Raw genomic sequence first — 25,763 nt, forward strand, 5'->3', positions numbered from 1 at the left:
TTAACTTATCTGAAAACTTCTAATTTTAAGATTATGTTTTTTACTTAGTCGTCCAATCTGTTTTTTTATAAATGTATACTTACTTTTATATATATATAAAATCTTAATTTTCTTCCTTAAAAACAAGTTACAATCTACTCTATCATGTGCATAGACAAAATAATTTTGTTTTTCTTTAAATTAAATTGTTATCGTTAATAATAACTTATAAAATAATAATATTAATTATTCATGTTATTATTATTTTAAATAATTTTGATTATAAATGAATTATGAATAAGTTTTGCAATTAAAAATTGCAAGGCCAATGATATTTAAATAATTATGAAAGCGTAATTTTTTGTTTACACATGACAAAAAAACCCATATAGAAACGACTTTTATGATATATCTCGTGACGGATTTAAGACCTTAAGTTAATAAGAGTAAATTATAAAAAATAAAAATCAATAAATTCAATTATATAAATATATATGAAATAAAATATAAAAATATAAAATTTTATTTACAAATTTTAATTTAAAAAAAAATTATTAATAAATTTTAAAAAATAAAGGGATGCAAGTGGATACCCTTATCATAATGTAGGTGCACCACTGAATATACCTGCACATGGCCGATACCAGGTGACAAGTGTGATGGGCAACATGAACGCTGAGGAGAGGGGAGCTAGGTTTATCGAAGCCCCAAAAGACAGAAAACAAAGATAACGTGAATTATCAGTCACACACCAAGAATCATGTCCCTGCACATGGCGACGATACGGTGGTCAACATGGATGGTCTAAAGAGGTGAGTTTGGTCTATGGCAACCCCAAAGACAGGAAATGAAGACAATGAGCTACACGATGGGTGCACACAAAATTGTCTCTCTTTTTTTTTTTTTAATTCATTTTCGCACGTTTGATTTGTTTGTTATCTTATGTGTCTGTGTCCGTTTATAATGGTTTTTTAAAGGTTATCAAACTAAAAAAATTATCTAGACTTGTAAAAAATTTATAGATTTAACTAGTAAATTTAACTGGTACATTCGTAAAAGTTAATTTCATATAAAATATTTATAAATAACATATTAATTAAATATTTTAATAATATAAAAAAAATAATATATCATAAATTTCAAAATACTTAAATAATCAAATCTAATAATACATCTATAATAGTGATAAAACAACATTTTCATTAAATATTTGATATTAGTAGAGAACAAGGCTTTAATAACGTGAAAATTATTTTATTAAGAAATAACATAATAAATAAAGGTTTGTTGAACATTAAATAGACATAAAATAATTTAAAATGACTTATATTTTGATTTTTTTTTAATTTGTTAATTTGTTGATTCAATGATAAAGTTGAAAATCTACAGAATTTAATTAAAGTTTATAAACTTTATCCAAAATTTACTAAAAAGAGAATTTACCTTCGAATTAACTTATAGGGAAGTATAAATAAACGGATAAATTCATAAAAATTAACGAATAAACTCTAGAATTTAATAACCATCGTGTTTCATTATGATTTTTTGTTGATTAATTTTGTCCAACCTTCTATGATCATATATTCATTGTGGACCTATGTTTCATAGGAGTTAGGTCCCAACATAACACTTTCTAAGTTCTAAGTTCTGACCATTTTCTTACAACCACTCATCACCTTTAGCTTTCGGTTAACCTCTTTTTTCATAACCACCCATCACTTTTAGCAGTGGATCACCCCAAACACTAAAATAAATAAATAGATCTAATTTTTTGCTATTAATATTAAAATAACTTAAATCCTTAATTTACAATCACTGATTATTTTTTTAGTACACAATATGCACTAAAAATTTCAGATACCACATAAATATACAAAAATCGGGGGGCATGCATGCTGAAACTACCTCCCTTCCGTGTCACCGGAAAGTGAAAGCGAGGAAGCATCAACATCCTCCGTAGTACAAGACCACATACTCACCCTATCATAAAACGACGTCGTTGGCTCCTCAACATCAGGAAGCTGCATGTCCCTCTCCAAATACATCACCACTTGCCTCATACTGGGCCTCTTCCGGGACATCACTCGAACACATCAGGCCCAATCTCAGCTTCACCAAGGCCTGTACCGGATCAAAAGCCCAATTCAACTTAGAATCCACCACCTCCAAAACCCGGCCCGCGCCCCACCGATCCTTAACCCAATCAACCAAAATAAGCTCCTCCGGCAACGCCTTGGGCTCAAAGGGCCTTCTCCCGCACCCCACCTCCAGCAACAAAGCCCCGAAGGCAAACACGTCGGAACTCGCCGTGGGCTTCCCCGTGAGTGTAAGCTCCGGCGCCAAGTATCCCAACGTGCCCACCACGCGCGTGGTGTTCGGATTCTCCCCATGATCCATCAACAAGCCTTCCCATTCATCTCCGAATCCAACAACACATTTCCAGCTTTAACATCTCTATGAATCACCGCTTGTTCCCACTCTTCATGCAAATACACCAAACCCCTAGCCACGTCTTTTATAATCTTAAATCTTTGTTCCCAACTTAAAACCCTTCCGGGTTCATCGAATAGGTATTTGTCCAAACTCCCATTTGGCATGAAATCGTAAACTATTAAAAGATCGCACCTTTTCCGACACCATCCTCGTAACTGAACTATGTTCTTATGTCGGAGCCGACCAATGGTTTCTATCTCCGACATGAATTGCTGCAACCCTTCCTCTGAATCTTGCTTGATTCTCTTCACAGCGATTATAGTATTAGACTCTGCGAGAACACCTTTGTAAACTCTACCGAAGCCTCCGAATCCGATTAATTGTTTCTCCTTGAAGCCATTTGTTGCTTTTTTTAACTCCCCTTATGAGAATCTGTGAGGACCAACTTCAAGCTCCCATGGTTCAACAGCATCACCATTCTTCATCCTTCTCACCACATAAATCACAAACCCAATTGCAATTATTATTGTCAGAATAGCAAAAGACACAGCAACCCCTAATATCATAACCATTTTGCGGTTCTTGGAAGTGGGGAGTGAGGGTAATGTTTCCAAATGCAGAGATTTGGCTTCTTCGTTCATCTTAAAGCTCCAACCGAGGATGTAGTGTGAACTTAATAACAACCCAGTTGAAGCTGAAAACCCAGCATACATGTTTTCATGAAAAATAAGTGAGAGATCGAGTTGGCAAAACAAGATTGGTGAACTGGGTTACGACGAGGTTAAGGAAAGTCTAACATGTAATTGTTTCTTCGAGGAATCATAGTCCACCCACGCCTGAATCACTTTGCCGGACTTCAAACTGAGGTTTTGCTTGGATGACCCGTCGGTGAAGTGAGCAGCGGTGACAGACTTGTTAGCAACCGCGCTGTTGACGTTAACGCCCACGTTGTTGTCGTCAATGTGGTATAATCTATATATTGAGAAATATTCAAGTCTCATATCGGTCTCATTTTTTGAAGTGCAGTTTATATATTTATTGAATAATTTCACTTAATACCAATTGATTTTAAGATAAAATCTAACTTAATACCAATTGTTTTTAAGATAAAATCTAACATAATATTACATTCGAGATCCGTGGCCACCTTGTTTGGGTTCGCGGGTTGTTATTGCCAACGCGAAAGCGGTGGAGAAAGAGAAAACGTTCGAAATATGGAATGGAAGTGTTAGGGGATTGGTCTCCGTATGCTTGACGGGACTAGAATGTTGGGATTTTTTGTTTGAATGAGAAAATGAAATATAAAGAGAAGGGTAATATGTGCCGTATGGAATGGAATAGGAAAAACGTGGTTCTTGGCTTTCACGTGAGCAGATGTAATTGAGTTAGGTTGACACCACTTAATAATGATAATGATGCTTCGCTATTTTTGGATTCATTCAATCGAGACTTCCGATCATGTTTTCATATAATACTATGATTAATATCCGGTTATGGTTTGAAAAATGATTCTTGAACATCCTCTCCTCTCCTGAGTAATCCTGAGTAAATTGATTTAATTGATAATGTAATGTATCAGGAAGAGGGATGAAAAAAGGAATAGTGTTCATGAAGTATTTATAATTTATGAGTGTTTAAATATAAGTACTCATGCATGTCTTAAATAAGATAAAAATATATTATAATATGACAGAAAAAGAAAATTAAAAGATGTTATAGAATGTTTAAAATTAAAAGATATTTATATGTCATTAACATGTGTTTTATTATGGTTATAGTTTCTAGCCAGATTGAACAACCTTAGATAGTTTCGCTACTTTGTGTCTAATTTCTTAGATTCCACGTGAAACGCGGCATATTCTGAATATTTAGCACTAGAAGCAGTTCAACAGATTTTCTTCTGATGATTAAAACACCATTAAATTCTCTCCTCCGAAACACCGACCCACGATAATAGCCGCCAATTCTACGTGGCTCTCATCAGTTGGTTCAGGGAAACAACAGACCACAGCTTCGGTCATGTGCTCTGCTGAACAAGCCAATCAAAGACATTATTAATCTTAGCTTTTCGGAGTCCACAATTAATCATAACGAGAATGTTATCCACCGCAAATATAGTTACAAGGATAACAATTCTTACATATTTGTACACCCTTAAAATATCAATTTTGATTTGATTCACAAAACATATTATAAGTCATTCACATTCACTGATTCACACTGTGACTCCAAAATGAACATTCTCGCGGTTTTACATTAGTCACTAAATTGTTTATATGGCTGATTAATGGACCTTAAATTGTGGATCACGTCATCTCATCATCTGATGCCGCTTGAATATTTAAATTGCGTTAGCAGTCATTATGCTGTGATTACGAATTATGTAACAATTAACTTGTATTTGCCCGTAATGGCCGCAACACAGTTGCAATTCCAACTGCAGTTGAAGTTTGTTGCCAATATGTTAGCTCAAGAATAACCCCAAGAAGAGAATTCTATCTTGTTTTCTTAATATGTTAATTTTCTTTTGATGAATTTCATACTTATTTAATTAAGAAAACGTGTGGTTCAGTTTCATTTTATCTTTTACTTTCTCTTCTAATAAAATTAGAAACCAAGAATATATTTCAAATGAAGGATATTTTGATCATACTAGATCAAAGTAAAAGTAATTAAATGAGAAATGTAAAACGGCATTAAAAAAATATGATATAATAGTGAGAATAAAAAAAAATTGAGTTTAAATAATGTTACAGGAAGTAATGTTTAAAAAAAATGCTAACAAAATGTTACAAATTACAAAAAATAAACTTTATTAACTAAAACGAACAGGTAGCATAACATTAATATCGTGTCAAGGAAAAAATTAAATGTAGAAAAGCAACAAATGCGCAAGCGGAAAGAGAAAGACATCAAGACTTTAACATTGCACACATTGTAAAATGTAGACAATGTAACTCAAAATTATACAGGATAACAATCCAATATGAACAAGATAACTTATTTTATTATCTCAACTCTTAGCTTCTCTCCAAGTGGAGAATGCTTAGGTTCTCAGGGTGTGTATAAGCAGGTTCCATCATCACTTCTTGCAGTTGGGTCGAAGTTTGAGGCATTTGGATCAGTACAACCTTCAGGAACGGGAATGTTTACTTGCTGAGCTGCTTTGCCTGTGCAGAGAATGTAACAACCAAAAAGTTTAGACCTGGTTTTATTTTATCAAAATACACTTTCTAATGAGTTTAATTTTGAAGAAGTGTAATCTTTCAATTATATTTTGTCAAATTGTTAAAATAGTTTAAGTGAGCAATATATTATTAGATATATTGGAAACCTTTTTACTAAATCAAAATTTAAATGTCTGTGTGTAGAAGTTGACAGAAAATTAAGCTATATGCAAATATCCTATATCAAGGTTCAGGATACAAGAACAAACCATAGAAAGTTCCTCTGTTGATGGAATCTTGATTAGCATCACCAAGAGCAGCCTCTTTCAAGTACTTGTCTGCCAGTTGTACTCTCTTCACATTCTCTTGTTCTTGGACAAGCATGTTACCATACTCCAAGAGCTTGCTCAAAGTCATCTTCGGTTGGTCAAAGGTTGGAGGTCCTTCCTTGGAGTTCACAAGCTTCTTCCCAATGAAGTCAACACCAACAACAGAAATCCACTTCCTCACCTCATCATCATATACTCTAGCCCTGAGTGCACCAAAGAAATCTGCAATCATAAATTGCATACCATTAGTCTTATTGTAATGTAAGGACATCTAAGAGCTAAATGACACCTAGAGAAAAGTGTAGGCATGATAGCTGAGATATATGATGTGATAGGATAAGAGATATAAAGAGAAATAGTCTGTAAAGGTGTCCACATATTATTACCCTTAAAAAAAATCAGGATTAAAGTGATTGTTGCTTATAATTTAAGGGACAAATATGAAAGTTTAATTACATGGACAAAACTTAAATGTAGTTTCTTAAATGTTTTTTCATGCTGTTTTTTAATCATAATTGGAGCTTCACCCTGCTAATCTGCATAATAAAAGTTTGTATTAAATATCAATGAGTTACCCAAATGTTTGGGGTGTGAAACATATAGATCATTTGCAAAGCAAAGGATTCTTGAGTTCCCAATAGGAAACTTACCAATAGATTGGCCGGGGAAGGTGTCAACAAGCTTGACAATGTCATCCTTAGGAACATTGTCAGTGCGGAAAATTCCATTGCAGACGCCAACACGATCGTCCCTTGTAGGTGCCCAGTAGAACTTCTCCATACGCCCATCACGGATGAGAGGAGCATACAGTGTTGAGAAATCGTTACCGGTGACGATGATGGGCACACGGGGGTTCTCTTCCTTGTTGTACATACCAGGAAGCTGCACATTGGTGGGGTTATCAGCAATGTTCATGAGGGTGGCATTCACCATCTGGTTGTTGACAGTGTATTGTGTAGTTCCACCAAGACGACCAGCTCCTGCATCAAGATCGTTGATGAAGAGAGCACACATCTTTCCCTTCTTGATCATGTCTGCGGCTTCACGGTATCTCTGTCTGATCAGTTTTGCTGGCTCTCCTGCATTTCCACTTTCCAACTCTCCAGCACTCATCATGATAGGGCTGTAATCACATCATCATGAGGACCAGAAATTAGCACCAATTACCAAATGATATATTCAAGGCTAAAATACATTTATTAAGAGTAACATAGTTTTAGTCTCTCACCAGAGACTACACATGCATTTATGTAAAAATATAGGAACTTTTATAGGGATTAAACTCGATTTTTGAGAGATCAAAAACATATTTTAATCCTACGTTCAACTAAAGTTCCATTTAGAGATGTCATTGGAACACACTTCAACTACTGAGTGCTAGGTACTAAGTTCTAATGCAATAGAGTTGCTAATGTAGTAATGTATATAACTGATGTGTTCTGTTTTGTAGTAGTAATATATATACAGCATTTACTCACTTGATTCCCATCTTGGCAAAGACAAGCTCGCATTGGAAGGATTTTCCTTGACCTTTGCCTCCCCAGATACCAAGAATGAGAGGAACCTGTAAAAAACAATGAAAAATACTGAGTGTGTCCTGTTTCATTAACTAAAGTCTTGGGGCAATGTATGAAGGAATCATGTGTGCAATTTACATGCCTTGATGTTGGGCAGGGTCATGAAGTTCTTGCTGATGTGAACAACAAGCTTGTCCATAAAAGCAGGAGCAATGTAAAAACCGTCCATGTTGTTATCCAAGTTGTACCTGAAATACCACCATCATGAACACCTCTAGTTAGATAAAAATATAAGGGAGTTTAGTTTTTCAATTCATGACAATAGAAGTGATAATAAGCATACACTAGTTAAGGGGTCTAACTCAGTTGATTGAATAGGATAGTGAGTTATTATAAACCCCTTGATACTGTCTTCGATTCCTACAGAAAATAAACAAACAAGCACTATTTTTGTATGTGTCACTCACTGTTTAAGTCCAGTGCTAAGGTACTCATAAGAGCTCATGATTGCATAGTGAGTTCCAGTATCCTGTGGAGCTTGGAAGAGGGAATCAACCAAACCCTTCCCTCTTGTGATGTCTTGCTGGTCGTCTGAAACATCATAGGCAAGACCTTTCCATCTGTCCTTGTCTGTCTGTTGTTTCTCATCAATCTCTTTTTCCGCGGCAACGATTTTGAAACTTCCAGAAGAAATCTTGACGTTAGGGACCCTTGAGGCAATAACCTTCTTCAAGCTGGTGCCAAAGAAGGCTGAACTGGGAACTGAAGCTCCAGCTCCAGAGCTGTTCAAGCTCAGCTGCAATATTCACAGTAACCACTCTTTCACACTGTTCAAACAACTAATTTTAAAACTTCACACTCACTTTGTCACATGCTTCTAATATCCAAATCTGTTTTTATCTTCACTCAAGTAAGAAATAACACCATTGTCTTCTAATTTAATATCACATATATCGACTATTACATTACATAACACATAGTTACTAACCTATAATGAGTTTACATCAATATAAATGAGGAGTTAAAAGTCACTAGAGTTTTCTCTCTAGGTATCTTATTCTTTAAATTTACACTTTTAGAAGTGTACCAAAACTCAGTGATTCTTACTAGCACGAAAAAGAAACTTGTCATAGACATGTATATTGGAATAATTCTCAACTAAACTAGGATAAAGGTAGTGTCATATATCTTTCGGACATTCAAAATCGTGTTTGGAATTGGATGCACATTGGCTACCTAAACTACATAAAAGAACGTAGAAATCCCATGATGAGTTGCTTCACTTTCAACGTGAAAAGTTAATTGATTTTACTCCACAGTGCAACTCCATTATTTGACAAGTATAGATATGTTATATGTATATTTCAAACATAATTCTATAACCTTACACATACTAATAGTGATTTGAACATTTATATAACAAAATTCATATAAGAATTAGTTGAGAAACTAAGGACAAGAAAGTGAAAAGAGTGGAGAAAACATCATACTGGAGCTCCGTTGACAGCTCCAACAGTGGAGACTGAGGCAGCCATGGCAGTGTAGTCCTACTCAGAGAGTGGCAGAGGCAGAGCAAGTCTTTTTTGAGGCTGGCAGAAATTACAATAGGGAAGGGACTTATGGCAGTGGTGCAATTGAGTGTTCAGAAATTCATATCCTCAAAACTAGTTGTAGAATCCTTAACATCCACACGATGAAGATTAGCTTGGCTGCCACGTGGCAACTACATAGTGCATTCCAGGTCTCACCAACCTACTACATCCATAGATCTTGAGGTTGGAATTGAAGCCTTTTTCTGATCCATAAGTTTCAAGGAGAATTTGTTACCACACGTAGCTTGTAGCATTCATCTCATCAGGATCAAACATTGGCTAGTGTTGCTTTCACTAGAAGAGAAAATTGTTCAGCAACAACACTATAATATTTCTAGAATTTAATTGTTACACACTTTTACATTATGTAAATCATAATTCGTTCTTAATATAATTTTTTAAGTAATTATCATAAAAGTTAATAAAGTTAATTAAATGAAAATGTAAAATTTTTTACTGCATAATTTTTTTTCTAATATTTGTATTGGTCAATTACATAAAAATCTGTGGCTGGGCTGCCATTTATTTTAGATTTTTAGCATGCTAACCCACACAAGTAGCCAATGATGTTGAAAAAAAATTATGAAATTATGTCAAAAAGTGGGCCATTGCATTAATAGAAACAAGGATAGTGGTTGATTGAGATGATGTAATGACCCCCCTCCACTCCCGGTTCAAAGGGGGGCCAAAGGATGCACACAAGGTGATTTTTTCAGCTTTTATATGTGCCTCTCCCTGTCTTATTGGTTAAGTGATACATCCTTTATGTGCTCCAAGCATGCCCATGCTATAATTGAAGGTTCCAGAGCTAGTCCTTCCAAATTACCTGCTATCATAAGATGACATTTTGTAACATAACTTGTTTATTCTGTTTGTATTTTAGATCAAATTAACAGCAGTGATTTATTTAATCCCTAACTAGCCTTTGTATTTGCAGTTTAGAATATATTTTTTTTATAAAAAAAAAAGTAAGAGTTTATTTTAAAACACTAGTGAATTCAAATGAACTCTTACTAAGAAAGTCGAGGGTTATTAATTTCTTAAATAAGTGATAAATAAATTCATGTAGATAATAGTCTAAGTACTGATTATGAAAGGAAAAAAAAAGGTGAATTAAAAAATATCCAATTCATAGGTCTCGCAACATGCTCTATCTCAACCCACAGACCGAGGCTGGTGCCCCGTGATTCTCCCTCAAAAATTTAGAATTCTTAATTTTCAATTCATTTTATTTTACTAACGGCCATTTTCACCAAAGCATTTTTTTTCATAAGTTTTGGTCTTTTAAATTGAGCATAAGACTATCTTTATCTAAAGGTGAGTTTGATGGTAAAAAAATAGGCGAGAGAAAAAAAAATTCAAAAATATGAGTGGTCTCATACCTTCACTCCACCATGCATATTCCTTTTTAATTTAAACATTTCTTATTTATTTCATTCCTATTTTCATGTACATTCATGATCCATCGGCCCGTGAATGGTTAAAAAAAAAAAGAAGCTAAGTTGACCTTTTCAATCTATTTTTGGAATAAACTAACCGATCCCACCTTATTTTGTGATGATATGGTGAATGAGAAGGACAAAAATAATATTCTAAACTATATTTATTTTATCATCTTTAATTATAAATAATATTTTAGGAATTAGCTTGTGAAATTAAATTTTAATATTGTTAATTTACTTCTAGTTTATCAAATTCATTATTTTCAACACCAGCATATCCTTAGTTCTAGTGATAATGTATTCGGACTCGGTCTCACTATCTGAGTTTTATGATTTAAGAGATCTTATTAAAGATAGTCGATTAAGTATTTTGTGAATATTAATTATTGACAAAGTTAATCAATTTTTTTACTAACGACAAGATAATAAAAAAATCATTATTTTTAACTATATTTAGTATTTTTAAAAATACAAAACAAATTCAAATTATTTTTTATTAGATCAGGTTGGATTTAAATTAAAATCAATATGTTTAAGTGCATGTTTGACTTAAAATTTTTTAACTCAATTTTGGGTTAAACCTATGTTTGTAAATTGTGTTTGCAAAAGTGTCCGAAAGTCTTTCAAATAATTAAGCATAATCTTGAATTGATTTTATTTTCAAACATATTTTTAGATTGGAACAGATCCAAAGATGCGTTAAAGTGGACTGATTCTTTTTACACAATTATTTAAATATTAACTTTTTAATATATAATTATTTAGTAAATAACAAATTTCACAAAAATATTTACTATTAATTTATAAATGTTGAAGCTCGATCCTCATTGAATGTTAAAAAAAAGTAATTAAAGTTGGAGACTACATTAAACCTGTGTAAAGAAAAAAAAAACTCTTAGCAGAAAATCGAGAAAACAAAATTAAAAATAAACAACTTTAAAAGAAGAGTTAAACATAAAAAAAAAAAAAAACATTGATCATCGAACTCTTGGCTCGTGAGAAACGTAATAGATCGTGGAGTATTTAGACAAACAAGTTAATTAAATATTTATTTAATAATTTTTTATTGCATAAAGCTTAATTCATAAACTTAATTATAAAATTTATTTAAAAATATTGTTTTAATAAATTATGTAAAAGAATTTATTAAAATAAAAATAACTTGTAAAAGTTATAAATAGCCTTTTCATTTTTTTATAAAGTCTTCTAAACGTTCAATAAGGATTTAACAATAAAATGACAAAATCTTTTTTTTCTTCCCTATTACTCATAGCATCTACAATGCATAGTTGATTAGATGTGTTTTTATCTTAATTTTGTAGATTCCATGTAATTTTAAGTATTTTATACAAAAATTCATTATTTTAATGTTGAGATTATTAAGATGAATGTTTAACTTAATTTGTGGGTCCTATAATATTTTAAAAATATGTTATTTAAGATATAAATTTGTTAAGCAACAAACTTATTCCATATGTTCCAATAGAAAAAATAAAAAAATAATAAATAATTTTGTTTAAAGTTAAGTAACTCATGTAAGCATCCCATATTAAACTGTTCAAATTTATTTTTATAATATTTTATTTTAATCTAATTGATAAGTTACTTACATCCCAAAATTGTGTTGTTAAAGATTAAAGAGCACACTAACAAGTTGTGTTTGATTAACTTTTTATTTTTAAAATTAGTTGTGCAATGAATAAACAAAATGATATTGAAAGTATTTACCAAAAAAAATTGATATTGAGATTTTTTTAAGACAGTAAAATTAAGAGAAAAAATATGTATTGATGGTTATTTCATCTAGAAATGTCAACTTGATTAATTTTATCCATTTGAAGTGACTCCTCACGACTTAAGATATTTGTCGGTTGGATTATATTGAACTGATTTAATGATAGATTAAAATTTTGCTAGCACAACTCAACCCTTGGCAAGTTGTGCGCCAAATATATAGGAAAATTCAAGGGTCATTTTTATAAAAATAAAATAAAAAATATCCAAAAAAATCTTGGTACATAACAAATTAATTTTTAATCACAATAAACTAAAATAAAAATAATGTAGATTGTCATTTGTATTATAAAATAATAAATAATAAATAACAATAATTATAGAAATAAAATATATAGTTTATCAATCACAGCTATAAATAAGTGCTAGAAATTAAAACAAAAACCAATGTTCATGTTAACCTTAAAATGAGCATTAACAGCATATATACCAAATTTGAACTTTCAATATGCGGTTGCTGCTTCAAATATTCATATGGTGAGTTTGGCTGCTCATCATGATCCTATCAAATTTGCATAAAATTTCTCTTTGTACATAAATAGATTATATGTGTGGTTGTATTAAAAAAAAAACTCATTCATTTTCATAAGTATCTTTAATATTTAAATGTTATAAATAATCTGATTCTAACATCCAAATAAAATTAAGTAATTTTTTTGTAAGATTGTTTTAAATAATTGGCTTAGTTTTAAAAAATCATCTCATAAAACTAATAAAAATAAACTATAATTTTTATAAAACAAATTACACCAAAGTAGTATTCATTCTCTAATCTTAATTTTAATTTTTTCATTTCTAAACACAAATCCACTTTTAACCTAGCTCTTTTAAAAAAAATTAACAATATCATATCACTGTTGATAAAATTAATTTTATCAAAATTTATAGGAGAGAAATCAAGTTTTTCTTTGAATAACACTTGGTAAAAACTAGTGTTTCCTTGGATACTTTTATATATATATATATATATATATATTAAATTTTATTAATCCAATCATTAAATTAAGATTTTTTATTAAGTAGATAAAGTCTACGAATTTTCATAAATTTTAAAACCATTAAAATTATGGCAATAAAGACTAAAATAATTTGTGTTTAATAATTTCAAGAAATAAGTTAATTAAATTTTATAATTTTAATAACGAATTTGATTCGTTACTCAAGATTTATATTTAAAGAAATGTTAGTGATACATCCTTTTAAATACACTCTTTATTGTTTGTCAAAATTTATTAAAAATTATAAGTTTTTGTGTTTCACTTTTTATTTAATGGAATTTTTTTAATTTTTTAACTTTTAATGAATTTTAACAAAAATAAAAAGTGTGTAAAAAAAAATGCTAAAAAGTGTTCTATTATTAAGACTGGATGAGATTGCAACTTGAGAAAAAAGTTAGAAGTTAGCAGTCAAGAGATAACAACGATGATTGATACATGATAGAGAAAGACAATTTCATCGTTATACTCGAAAGCCCGAAGTTTTTCATCCACCAACTCATAGCTCTCCCTTCTCACACATGTTCCAATGGGTCAAAGACAAAATAGTTCACAGTTTTGAAGTGACAGAAACCAGAAAGTTTTGCAAGTGTTAATGGCATTGTCTCCCAATTCGTTCTTCGTTCTTGCACCCTGCTTCATTTCTACATTAACCTCCCCCTTTAGCCAGAAATTATTGTATGGTTTAGACTTTAGAGCGGCAAATGGCATTAAGTGGTCCAACAGATCTATCTATAACATCTTTAGAATATTTTTTAACATCCTCCTCCAAGGATGCTTGTGATCAACTCTGATATCATATTAAATTTCAGTTTAAATTTAATTGACATAATTATCCAACAAATACATAAGTTACATCCTAAAAATTAAAGCAGTGTGACTTCCTTTTTTATGTGCTGTATAGAGATTATCGAAACTGAGAGTATAAATATATAATGGTCCCAAACCATAAAATAATTTTTCCCATTTACCACTGCATCACAACAGCCACCAAAAGAACAGAGAGCTTGTATTATTAATTTGTTTTCTTGAGTCTGAAAGAGTCAGAAATAAGCACCAAAGGAATAACAGAACAGTGGATAATTAGTCTAATTACACACCTCAAACCATATAGTTTAAGTGGCCAACAGCTAAACCTGAATTATGGTGGGGATTAAAATATGCACACATAGAACAAGTGGCAGATAAATGACATATTAAATTGGACGAATTAAAGGGCCATTAACAATATCCAGACAAATGGCCGCAATAAGTCATGTACTCTATGCTAGAAACTAGATTAGCTAAAGCATGCATTATAATTACTCAAACTCACAAACCGATTGTAGTAGTAACTTTTCTCCCAACCCAAAAAGTGATGATGATTGGATATTCAATAACTGAAGCATTAGAGAAGAAACTTTAGGAACAAAAGCCCTTTTGAGGCATAAAAGAGGAAAAAAAATTCCCTATTTGACAAAGACAATGTAGGCCACAAAAGAGACCCAAAAGAGGAACATACTCTAAAGTAAAGTAAGTGAAAATGTCCTTTGGACACGGCAAAAGAAATTGAATCTCCCAGGTGATGGCTATAAAGGTTCGAACCTTAAGCTCTCCTTAGACGAAATTATTACAAGTCTTCCACTACAGAAATCATTGACATAACATCAGTAAAAAAAACTTGAGACAATGACAGGGTTTGGCTCATCATGTGGAGCATGCAAGTTCCTAAGGAGAAAATGCACGAGTGATTGTGTATTTGCTCCTTACTTTTCCTACGACCAAGCCTCAACCCATTTTGCAGCAGTGCATAAAATTTATGGTGCTAGTAATGTCTCCAAGCTACTGTCACATCTTCCAATCCAGAATAGAAGTGATGCTGCCGTCACCATATCTTACGAAGCCTTGGCTCGCATGCAGGATCCTATATATGGCTGTGTTGCTCATATCTATGCATTGCAGCATCAGGTTTCTGACTCCACAGTCTACTTTATCACACCACAATTTATGGACCTGGATTCCCTGCAGTTGAATTTCCATGCATTTACGTCGTATGAAGACCGGAAGGCTCATATTTTATTTAGGTTAAAATCTGAGTCGTCTGGTTTTCATTCAGCAGTCATAAATGTAATGACTGTGTAAATGCGCAGAAAAGTGACTGCACCGAATCCGGCTCAACAATTTAGATAAGTTGAGTGTTTCACATGTAACTCAAACTTTATGTGTGCAGGTTGCCAGCTTGCAAGAGGAGATAGATGCTCTTGGAAATCTAGTGGCAAATTCCTCAGTTAGTGTTGTCAATTGTGGCAGTGTCCAAGCAACAATTAACTCAAACAACGGAACACAGTTTAATATTTTGCAGCATGATGCTACAAGGACACAGTATTGTCAAAATAATCTAGCTAATTTTCTTTCACAAGAAGGAAGTGCCACAGTCTTCCAAAGTCTGATCAACTCACAGATGGATATAGAACTTCCTAATTGTACACAAGTGGAACACCCTTCATTTGGTGATTTCAACTCTAATCCGTTAGAACAGTTCCTATCTGGAATTGACCAAGAGATGTTCGTGAATCATCCATGGTTCAAGCATAATGCAGACATAAAGAACTAGGAATAATGAAAAAGCTGTGACTAGACCTTTATGCGCACCATACTTGCATCAGGTGCAAGATGATTGCATCAAAATCAACTTTTTTGTGACGTGTATTTTTATTTTACAATATGGTAGGTACGTGTGTCATGTTAATGCTACTTTCACAATCATTTGGACTAAAAAATTCCCAATTAAATGGTTAACAAATCAAGGGACTGACAAGTGTAAAGCCAGTTGTAAAATTTTGTAACTAAAATGATGGGAGAATCATTACTCGGTAACTAATTGCACGTATCTGGTTAAGATTATCTCCAAAGAAATAATAATCGTTTTTTTTTTACTAAAGCTCTCTCTAAAGCTTAAAATCAAATATTATTTTAAATTAACTAAACATGCACTACAAGCAATTTTTCTTCCTTTTTTTTTTCTTTTCTCTTCGGCTTGTATACTTTGTTAATTATCTCACTGAACAAAAAACGTTAGGAGAAGCATCTAACTGCACGTATCAATTAACAATTATCATAACTAAACAGCCTACTCAATAGGTAGATAAACATTAAACCACAGTTATATGTACTCTATGTCATTATTTTCAAACTAGAAAGATTACTTAACAAGTGAAGTTTAACTGTCCGAGTATAGAACAACAAAACCAAGTCAGAGTTGGCACGCTACCAAGATCAAATGGCATTTTTGGGTTCTATATATCAAATACTAAATAATCTATTTACGGCAAAGGCTTTTTAATAATTTTATTATTTTTGTTAGTCTTTCTCTTACTTGTTATCATTTGGTTAATCTATTCACTTCATATTATTCTTATAAATATTCTTATTTTAAGTTTTAATTCTTATATGAGAGATTTTTTTAACCATTTTTTTTCGCCAAAATGTTTTTGTGATGTCTTTTTACCACGGAAAGGTTTTTGTAGCGGTATTCATAGCAACACCTTCAGTGAGTTCAGTCACACTAACTGTGTTAATGATAAGGACTCTACAACATGGATAATTCTAAATTCATGGGGTACATTTACCGGATACATACTCCGATACTTGTTTGTGTATATCAAAAATATATTTTTTTTAAAAATAATTATGTACTTAATTTGAGTGTTTATGGGTTTTTTTAGTGCGTATAAGTTGATATCTGAGTCTGCATGTATGTTATAAAAGAAACAGACTCAATCCAACAAAGGATTTTTTTTTCAATTATAACTGGTACCAATACAAAATAAATAATTTAGTGCAGGCTTGATTTCAGATTTCACATTAGATAATTGATTTTGTCAATGGATCAGAAGCAGGCCAATGTTATTTTCAATTTTCAATAGTTACTATATTAGATATTTTAGTAATTAATATAATTATATTTTTAAGTAGGTCAGTCCTATTTGAACCTGTCTAACTCATGTTAAAAGGTCAAATTTTAAATAAATTTTGACATGTTTAATTTTATGTTGAAAAAATTTTATAATTAAATAATTTCATATTTAATATAAGTTATTTTTACGTTAAATTCAAAAATCTTATACATAAATCACAGTCTAAAAAAATTTCAATTTGATTCACCAAAGTCTCAATTTGCTATTCTCTCTTTCTCACGTGACTTAGCCACTTCAAGCAAGTTGCTATCAGCTTCTAGTGCTACTTTAATTTTCATCAATGACTTATAGTTTTTATATCATATACTCATCCACGGAAACATTCTCATATCCACGTCACTCTACCAAACACCAAATTAAAAGAATTAATGTTAACAAAGAGAATATAAAAAAGGAAGTTTATGCACATTCTGAATGCGTGAACTTTTTGTAATAAATAATACAAGTTAATTATCGTTATCCAATAGCAGCATTGATGTATAAATGTGATTCTATAGTTTAATCAACCGCAGATTACATTTCGTATTATTCTATACATCAATATGTAAACTAATAATTACGTTCCAAACAAGTTAGCAAATAAATAAATACATTCGGATCAAACTAAAAGTGAAAGCATAATCGAAAATTAACATTTAGCCATTGCAAGCTCCAGCATACACAGACACCGAACGGTTTTAACTTTCACTAACCAACGCGCTGGTATTTCGTTTTCTGCAGGAACAATAGGCTTGATGAGTATGACCCAAACAGTGAGCAAAACTTCTTATATAAAACTCTACTCGTCATGGAATTCAAAACATGGAGAGATTAGTGAAAACCACAAAATCCGCACATGATTTCATTCGGAACGTTAGTATTGATACTAGGTTGAATATTGCTTGTAAATGGACCACATACAATAACAACTTTCAGATAACCTTTTCACTATCTCAAAGAAAACAGAAAAAAATATTAGATCCCTAAAATATTGAAAAGTGAGAACACAATCAACTTGTTGAATAAATTGTTGGAATTTTCAGTTCCTATTTTCTCAAATTGTTTTTATTTTATTTTTTTTTTGTGATTTTTATGGAAAGTGGATGTCTGTACCTAGTTCATTTTCAGTTCACATTCAACACATTCGTGCAACGTTCAATAACAACTAACAATCCATGATCTTATTATGTGTATCCACGTTCTGTTAAACAGAACCGGGTGCATCTGCCTTGCTTCTTTTTTTTTGACACTCATGTTATTTTATTGAGACATGGATACTTTATTTTTTGAATGTTTTAATTAATATTAAGACTAAAAATTATATTGGAATCGATTTTTTTTATCGGTGATTTAAAATGATAATTTTAACTTTCTAAATGGTTGAAAATTATCGGGTTTTCATTGGGTTGCAACTGGGTCAAAGTGACCCGGCTCAAGGTTAAAGAAGATACAAGTCTTTCGTTTTGTTTCATTTCTCCCGTCGTTTTAATGCTATTGACGCGAGCTATTTTTGTTTTTTTACCCGTTGCATTTTGGTCAGCCCATGATTGCTTTGATCAGCCCACATCTCCTTTCAAACAATTTAAGGTTTAATAATTATTTCTAAATTAAAAAAAAAAGGATTTATATGTTGCCAGCCATATACATGGATTGCTATTAAAGTTTCTTTTTTGTGAAATACCTTAACATCTTTAATTAATAATTACTAATATCATCTTGCTCATAATTAATTAATTTATGTACTAAATTTATTTAGTTATGAGTTATGTGTTTAAATTATTTATTTATTTAGTTTAATTGTATGTTTATTTATGGTCTTTGTTTAAACATGCACTATTATATTAAATAATTTATGCACATTAATATTAAAGAGCTCATTGGATAATTGTATGAATATATTTTTTATTTACTTCTTGAAATTTTGTGTAGAATTTTATGATTATTATGCATACGAAATTATACTAAATAATTTTTTCTATGCAACATTATTTCAATTTATTTGCATTATGAATAATGTTATGCAAATATTTAGCTCTTTATTAAGAATTAATTAATGTTAAGGGATTAATATTATTTAATTGATTAGAGAATTATTATGTTTGTATGAATAATTAGAATAAAATATCAAGTTATATTTCTTAATTTACTCACAGAAATGAAGAAGAAATGAGCATAATTTGATAATTTTATCATAAGTTAAATCTAATTGAATAGGACTTTAGCCCACAGGCAAGTTTTATGCCACTAAGTTCATAAACTAATACAAGTTTTACATTGGTAAAACATAATATTTTATTTAGTCTCAAATTATGAATAATGAGAATGTATGTTTAAACTTTGCAGTTAATCAATCTGCAAACATTTTTTATATTAAGTGTGATATTCCCAAATTGAAAGGAGACAATTATAAGGTTTGGAAGGAAAGAATTTTCCTTCATTTAGGTTAGATGAATATTGACTATGCCAATAGCAAAAATGAACCATCGGGAATTATTGAAACTAGCATTCCAGATGTTGTTGATCTTTATGAAAAATAGGAGAGATCTAATCGTCTCTTTGTGATGTTCATAAAAAACAATATATCTGCTAGTATCCATATTTTTGTCGATCAGCATGAAAAGGTCAATGATCTTTTTAAGGCCATTAATGATCAATTTTTTACATCTGTTAAGGCCTTGTCAACATCCTTATAATGCAATTCTCATCCTTAAAACTCCATGGGATAAGAGGAGTGTGTGATCACATCATGCGCATGAGGGATATAATGGCTCAGCTAAAAGCTTTGGAAGTTATCATATCAAATTCTTTCCTAGTACACTACATTTTATATACTTTGCCTATGTAGTATACCCCTTTCAAAATCTCTTATAACATACATAAGGATAAGTGGTCAATTAACGAGCTATTGACTATGTGTGTTCAAGAAAGAGAAAAGGATAATAATGGAAAAGGGTGAAAAGGTATATTTGACTGCTCAGGGAAAGAAGAAAGGGGATCAAGCCAAGAATAAGGGCAAGATTCCTGCTTAGTCAATCATAAATAAAAAGTCAAAGTGTTTCTTTTGCAAGAAAAAATGGGCATATGAAGAAAGACTACTTAAAAATTAACAGTTGGCTTGACAAGAAAGGTACTTCATTTACTTTTGTTTGTTATGAATCTAATATGGTTAATGTTAATTATAACACATGGTGAATTGATTATGGTTCTATAATCCATATTTCTAATACATCTATTCAGGAGGCAAGATGAGCTCACATGTGGAAGTCATTGGGACATGTAGTTTAGTTTTAAGCAGTGGTTTTATTTTATGTTTAGAAAAAACATTTTACATTCCAAATTTTTCTAATAATTTGACTTTTATATCAAGACTTGCACCATTGGGTTTTTCCTTTAATTTTTCAAATTCTGGTTTTTCTTTAATTAATAAATATGAAATTATTGGTTCTGGTGCATTACTTGATGGGTTTTACTTTATTGAATTGCAAAATGATGTTGCCTATAATTCTTTGCATTTTACTAATGGGTTAAAACAATGTGTTGTGAATGAGGAATCCTCTATGTTGTGGTACCGAAGATTAGAACACTTCTCTATCGAGAGAATTAAGAGATTGGTAAATGAAGGAATACTTAGTGCTTTGGATTTTGCTGATTTTGAAACTTTTGTCGATTGCGTTAAGGGTAAGCAAACTAACAAGTCTCAGAAGGGTGCAAAGAGGAGCTCAAACCTATTAGAAATCATACACACTGATATTTGTTGTCCAGACATGGACTCAAGTGGTCCAAAATACTTTATCACTTTTATAGACGATTATTCACGATATATGTATCTCTACATACTTCATTCTAAAGATGGAGCTTTAGATGACTTTAAAGTTTTTAAGGTCGAAGTGGAGAAACAATGTGGAAAGCAAATTAAGATCGTGAGATCCAATAAAGGTGGAAAGTACTATGATAGATACACGAAGAATAGACAAAAACCTGGTCCATTTGTGAAGTTTCTTAAAGAACATGGGATTGTTGCCCAATACACTATGCATGGTTCTCTGGATCAGAATGATGTGGCAGAAAGAAGAAATCAAACTTTAATGGACATGGTGAGGAGTATGATGAGTAACAGAAAACATTCTCAATTCTTGTGGACTGAAGTACTAAAGACGAATGTGTATATATTAAATTGAGTACCAACCAAGGTTGTCTCAAAGACACCTTTTGAGTCATTCAAAGGTTGAAAACTGAGTTTACAACATATACATATTTGGGGATGTTCGTTTGAAGTTAGAATTTATAGCCCACAAGAGAAAAAACTAAACCCAAGGACTATCAATGGGTATTTCATTGGATATGTGAAAAATTCCAAAGGGTATAGATTCTATTGTCCATCACATAGCACTAGGATTGTAGAATTGAGAAATGCAAAATTTCTTAAGAATGACTTGACCAGTGGGAGTGGTCAATTTCAGAACATTGCTTTTGAAAATGATCACTATGAAGCTCAACCCTCTGGCTCAAGTGATTGTCATTTACACCCCTCAAGTACAAATGGGTATTAGACAACAAGTGATTGAAATTCCACAAAACTGTTGAAAATGATCATGTAAATCAAGTTGTTGATGAGGAACAACAGGTTTCTCAAGAAGATCAGGAAGCAGCATTAAGAAGGTCTATTAGAGTTATAAAAAAAAATCAGTAATTCCTAATGATTATGTGGTAAATCTGGAAGAATCGAACTACAACATTGGAGCTGCAAATGATCTTGAATCATTTTCACAGGCCATGAGTTCTAAGGAATCAAACTTGTGGTACAATGCTATGAAAGATGAAATGAATTCTATGGCATCCAACCAAGTGTGAGATCTCATCGAGTTGCCTAAAGGTGTAAAAGCCATTGGATGTAGATGGGTTTTTAAAACAAAGACTCACAAGGCAACATTCAGAGACATAAGACAAGACTTGTTGCTAAAGAGTTCACTCAAAGAGAAGGAATCGACTATACAAAGACATTTTCTCTTCTATCTAAGAAAGACTTCCGAGTAATTATGACATTAGTTACTCATTTTGACTTTGAGTTACATCATATGGATATGAAAACGACATTCCTTAACGGTCATCTAGAGGAAGAGGTTTACATGAAACAACCTGAAGGATTCTCCTCTAGTGATAATGAACACTTAGTCTGCAAGCTTAATAAATTCATCTATGAATTGAAACAAGCCTCCGGTCAATGATATCTAAAATTTCATGAGGTCATCACTTCATTTAGTTTTGAAGAAAACATCATAGATCAATGTATATACCAGAAGGTCAATAGGAGTAAGATTTATTTTCTTGTGTTATACGTGAATTATATTTTGCTTGCAACTAATGATAAGAATTTGTTATATGAGATGAAACAACTTCTCTCAAAGAACTTTAATAATATGAAGGATATGAGAGAGGCATTTCATATCATTGACACTAAGATCCATAAGGAAAGGTCTCGAGGCATTTTAGATTTGTCTCAAGAGACCTATATTAACAAATTTAAGAGAAATTTAACATGAAAGATTATTCACCAAGAGTAGCTCCCATTGTAAAGGGTGACAAATTCAATTTGAGTCAGTGTCTAACAAATGATTTTGAAGAGAAACACATAAAAAATATTCTATATGCTTCAATTGTTGAAAGTCTTATGTATGCTCTCTCAAGTTTGCACTAAACCTGATATTATTAAAATTTATGTAATTAAATCTGATTAATTAATTTTCTTAGTTGGCATGACATTTTTTTCTCATCGAAGAGAATATTAGACTACTTAAATTTCCCTTGAAAGATCAGGTCCCACAAATTTCTACTGTCTTAAATTCTGGAAAAATAGCTAGCCTCATTTATGAATTAGAATTTAGAACCCAACACTCCAAACAGCAGTACCCAAAATGGTTTGTAGCAACAAATTGTGTCAAAAAATTTCAATTTAGATAATTGAGATTTATTTATATTTAAAAAAAATAAACAAATATTCGTGATAGGAAGAAGTATATGAAGAAAACCATTCTGCTTTTAACCATCACCTAATCCCATTATTACTACATGTGAAGAAATATTAATTTCACCAAAAATGCTTTTGACCTTTCATACCCCAAAAGTGACTTATGTGATTTTTATGGGTTCATATAGAATAGTTACATCAACATCATTAAAATCCCTGTACACTCTATAAGGATAAAACAAAGATAATAAACTCGATCGTTGACCAAGAAAGTCCTCGTCATTGCCCAAGTCCAAGTTTCCTCTTGGCTAAAATGTTCATCTCCAGAATCACCAAAGGAAAAAGTTCATCTCTTCCTAAAGCAAGATTATTTCTTAGTCAAGAAGTATCTCCAATGTTTATTTTAGGTCAGACACAACTAAATTGAACGGTGGGTGAGTATATCCTTCCTGGAAAAAGAAAATTTCATTCACAACTCACAAGGACTATGCACTAATAGGTATCTTAAATATATTCACACATTAACATGACGTGATTGGTGGTGACGTTATTAGAATGAATAAAAAATAATAGTAGTATTTAACAGGTGTGAAGAAGGACATTTGTTTCTTCGTTCTCCCTTTCCCCACACACTTCAATAAACTAATTAAGGCTGTACAATAGCTAGAACCACTTATTTCACCAAAATAATAAATAAAAAACTAGGACACTTAGGCTGCACAAGTCTTGGCCAGTAGACAAATGACAAATAACTTTTAAGAAATTTAGATGATAAAAATTAAGCTTAAAAAACTTTTAATCTCAAACCATAGAATTAATTTCGTTTTATCCTCTAAAAGAAATTCCAAATTATATGCCTGCAAAAATATTGGTTTACTTGGGTTCTTATCATGTTAAGTAATGATGTGTTTGGTGGAGAATAAAGAAATAATATTAGAGAAATAAAATTATACTTTTTTATGAAACACATTTTTTATGGTCTACTTTAATTCAAAAAGAATTCTTCTATTTCCATCCCTTTATTTTCATCCTCTAAACCAAACATACCTAATTGCGATACAAAACAAAGCTGATATTTCCTAAATTACAAAAAACTAAAATGAAAATCTTTCAATATAAAAGAAAATAAAAAAAATTGCAATTATATAGGAATTGAAAATTGAAATAGTAACATCAAGAGAGAGAAAAAAGAAAAGAAAAACAACTTAATTATAAGGACCAAAATAAGAGGAGGAAGGATATAGATTAAAACAACAATTTTGTATTACAGGGACTATAGCACAAATCTTAAAGGCAAATTAAACAAAGTTGAATTGCTTGACCAGGGAAAAAGAAATAGGCAAAATTATTCCGGTCAATACAGATGTTCCCACCTCTATTTTGGTATTGTTCAATAAATATGCACAAAGATCCATAGAACGAATAAAGAACCCAGCAATTATTTCAAGTTTTCAACCATACCAATAAGCAACCAAGTCATATTAAAACTCCCCAGTTCCATAATTATCTAAAACAAAGGAGTAAAGGTTTAGCGTGTTAAAATAATGACTGAATTGATTAAGTTTTAGCGCTACATAATTATTTTATCAAAACTCTTAATCAATCAATTGATCCATATTGGCTTAAAGGAAATGAAGATGAACTACGAAATAAAAAGGACTAGTGGAGAGTCCCTTCTGTTTACTACCCTCAATCTAATGTCAAATAGTAGTAAGAAGATATAGGGGGCACAATTACTCTGCTCCCCTCCATCCCTTCTGTTTAGCCTATGTTAGCCTTATACAAACTAAAGACGAAAAGCAACCATTGCATCCAAAACTCACATGTGTGGGCTTCCAAATACTTGCACCTAGACAACCTTTTTTGGCACCTTCCTGATAGAGTGCAATAATGCTAACTAATTATAAGCTCAACAGTCAAACAGCTCCTAAAAGAAGAGGAACCTACATACCATACCACCCTTGCCCTATAATACCCTATTGGTGATTCAAGGTGGCAAACATTCAAAATTTCAGAGAAGAAGATACCCTAAAAGCTAATGTATAAAGTGAAAAGGGAACTTTTGGACATTTACTCATTCAACAAGAATTAAATCCTAATCTCAATTGTTTCAAATGTTACCTAAGATACAAGGACATTTCCTGGTTTCACCAACCTAAACTTTTCATGACTTACAAGAATCAAGCAACTACAATTTCCACCTGTCCCATTAGGAAAATGATGAATGAACATCCCATTTTTGGATTAGTGAAAAGAAGAGTGATAAAAACAAAAGAAAAGGATGAGATAAAAATACGAGTGAAGAAAAAGTAATAGTAAAGTATCAAAACATAAATCTTCCCTTTACAAAGCCCAAGTTCAGCAAGACAGAAAGAACAATAAGTATGATAGTGATTATGCCTGAGAAATAAAGAGCACATAGTGACCCCGATATACCCCAAAAAAAATTAACTTTTCCTTGCACATTTCTTAAAAATTCAATCACCATTGTTCTCGTTCATTTTCCAGAGTTCAACTATACAAGTTGCAGTGTACAGCACATCTCCCAAACCCCATCCGAAGTACTGGTACAAAAAAAACGTCTACCGTTCATTCAATAATTCCCAAATGAACTC

The 25,763-nt window shown here is 31.6% G+C and overlaps 3 protein-coding genes and 1 pseudogene across 3 annotated transcripts in view; 1 reads left to right on the forward strand and 3 right to left on the reverse strand.

The window, feature by feature from the left end:
• Nucleotides 1-1,801: 1,801 nt before the first annotated feature.
• LOC102662003 (L-type lectin-domain containing receptor kinase S.4-like) lies at nucleotides 1,802-3,413 on the reverse strand (annotated as a pseudogene).
• A 1,890-nt stretch (nucleotides 3,414-5,303) lies between these two features.
• Nucleotides 5,304-8,989, reverse strand: RCAALPHA (ribulose bisphosphate carboxylase/oxygenase activase 1, chloroplastic-like). Its single transcript, NM_001253223.2, has 7 exons — nucleotides 8,916-8,989; nucleotides 7,893-8,221; nucleotides 7,568-7,673; nucleotides 7,387-7,472; nucleotides 6,559-7,031; nucleotides 5,849-6,130; nucleotides 5,304-5,582 (listed from the first exon to the last, which is right to left on the reverse strand). Exons 1-7 carry the CDS (start codon nucleotides 8,958-8,960, stop codon nucleotides 5,467-5,469), a joined length of 1,437 nt encoding a protein of 478 aa, NP_001240152.1. The 5' UTR covers nucleotides 8,961-8,989; the 3' UTR covers nucleotides 5,304-5,466.
• Nucleotides 8,990-14,916: 5,927 nt separating this feature from the next.
• Nucleotides 14,917-15,841, forward strand: LBD8 (LBD domain-containing transcription factor). Its single transcript, XM_006576035.1, has 3 exons — nucleotides 14,917-15,195; nucleotides 15,458-15,588; nucleotides 15,673-15,841. The coding sequence occupies exons 1-3, from the start codon at nucleotides 14,917-14,919 to the stop codon at nucleotides 15,839-15,841; spliced, it is 579 nt and encodes a 192-aa protein (XP_006576098.1).
• A 9,630-nt stretch (nucleotides 15,842-25,471) lies between these two features.
• LOC100811243 (AT-hook motif nuclear-localized protein 15) overlaps nucleotides 25,472-25,763 on the reverse strand; it is a 2,354-nt gene continuing 2,062 nt past the window's right edge. Inside the window, exon 2 of the mRNA XM_006576036.3 lies at nucleotides 25,472-25,548. Within this exon, the coding sequence (XP_006576099.2) occupies nucleotides 25,472-25,548 (77 nt within the window). The remainder of the gene's footprint in view (nucleotides 25,549-25,763) is intronic.

Source organism: Glycine max, chromosome 2 (genome assembly GCF_000004515.6).
Source record: "Glycine max cultivar Williams 82 chromosome 2, Glycine_max_v4.0, whole genome shotgun sequence".
Taxonomy (NCBI): Eukaryota; Viridiplantae; Streptophyta; class Magnoliopsida; order Fabales; family Fabaceae; genus Glycine; species Glycine max.

What these genes read in the sequence shown, in the direction of transcription:
- RCAALPHA (NM_001253223.2), bottom strand. Translation starts at nt 8,960, where the DNA reads ATGGCTGCCTCAGTCTCCACTGTTGGAGCTGTCAACGGAGCTCCA. An exon ending in GAGCTGTCAACGGAGCTCCA is followed by an intron (nt 8,222 to 8,915) that starts GTATGATGTTTT and finishes TGAATATTGCAG; the next exon opens with CTGAGCTTGAACAGCTCTGG. An exon ending in CTTAGCACTGGACTTAAACA is followed by an intron (nt 7,674 to 7,892) that starts GTGAGTGACACA and finishes GTGGTATTTCAG; the next exon opens with GTACAACTTGGATAACAACA.
- LBD8 (XM_006576035.1), top strand. Translation starts at nt 14,917, where the DNA reads ATGACAGGGTTTGGCTCATCATGTGGAGCATGCAAGTTCCTAAGGAGA. An exon ending in TCTATGCATTGCAGCATCAG is followed by an intron (nt 15,196 to 15,457) that starts GTTTCTGACTCC and finishes TTATGTGTGCAG; the next exon opens with GTTGCCAGCTTGCAAGAGGA. An exon ending in ACACAGTTTAATATTTTGCA is followed by an intron (nt 15,589 to 15,672) that starts GCATGATGCTAC and finishes AGTCTTCCAAAG; the next exon opens with TCTGATCAACTCACAGATGG.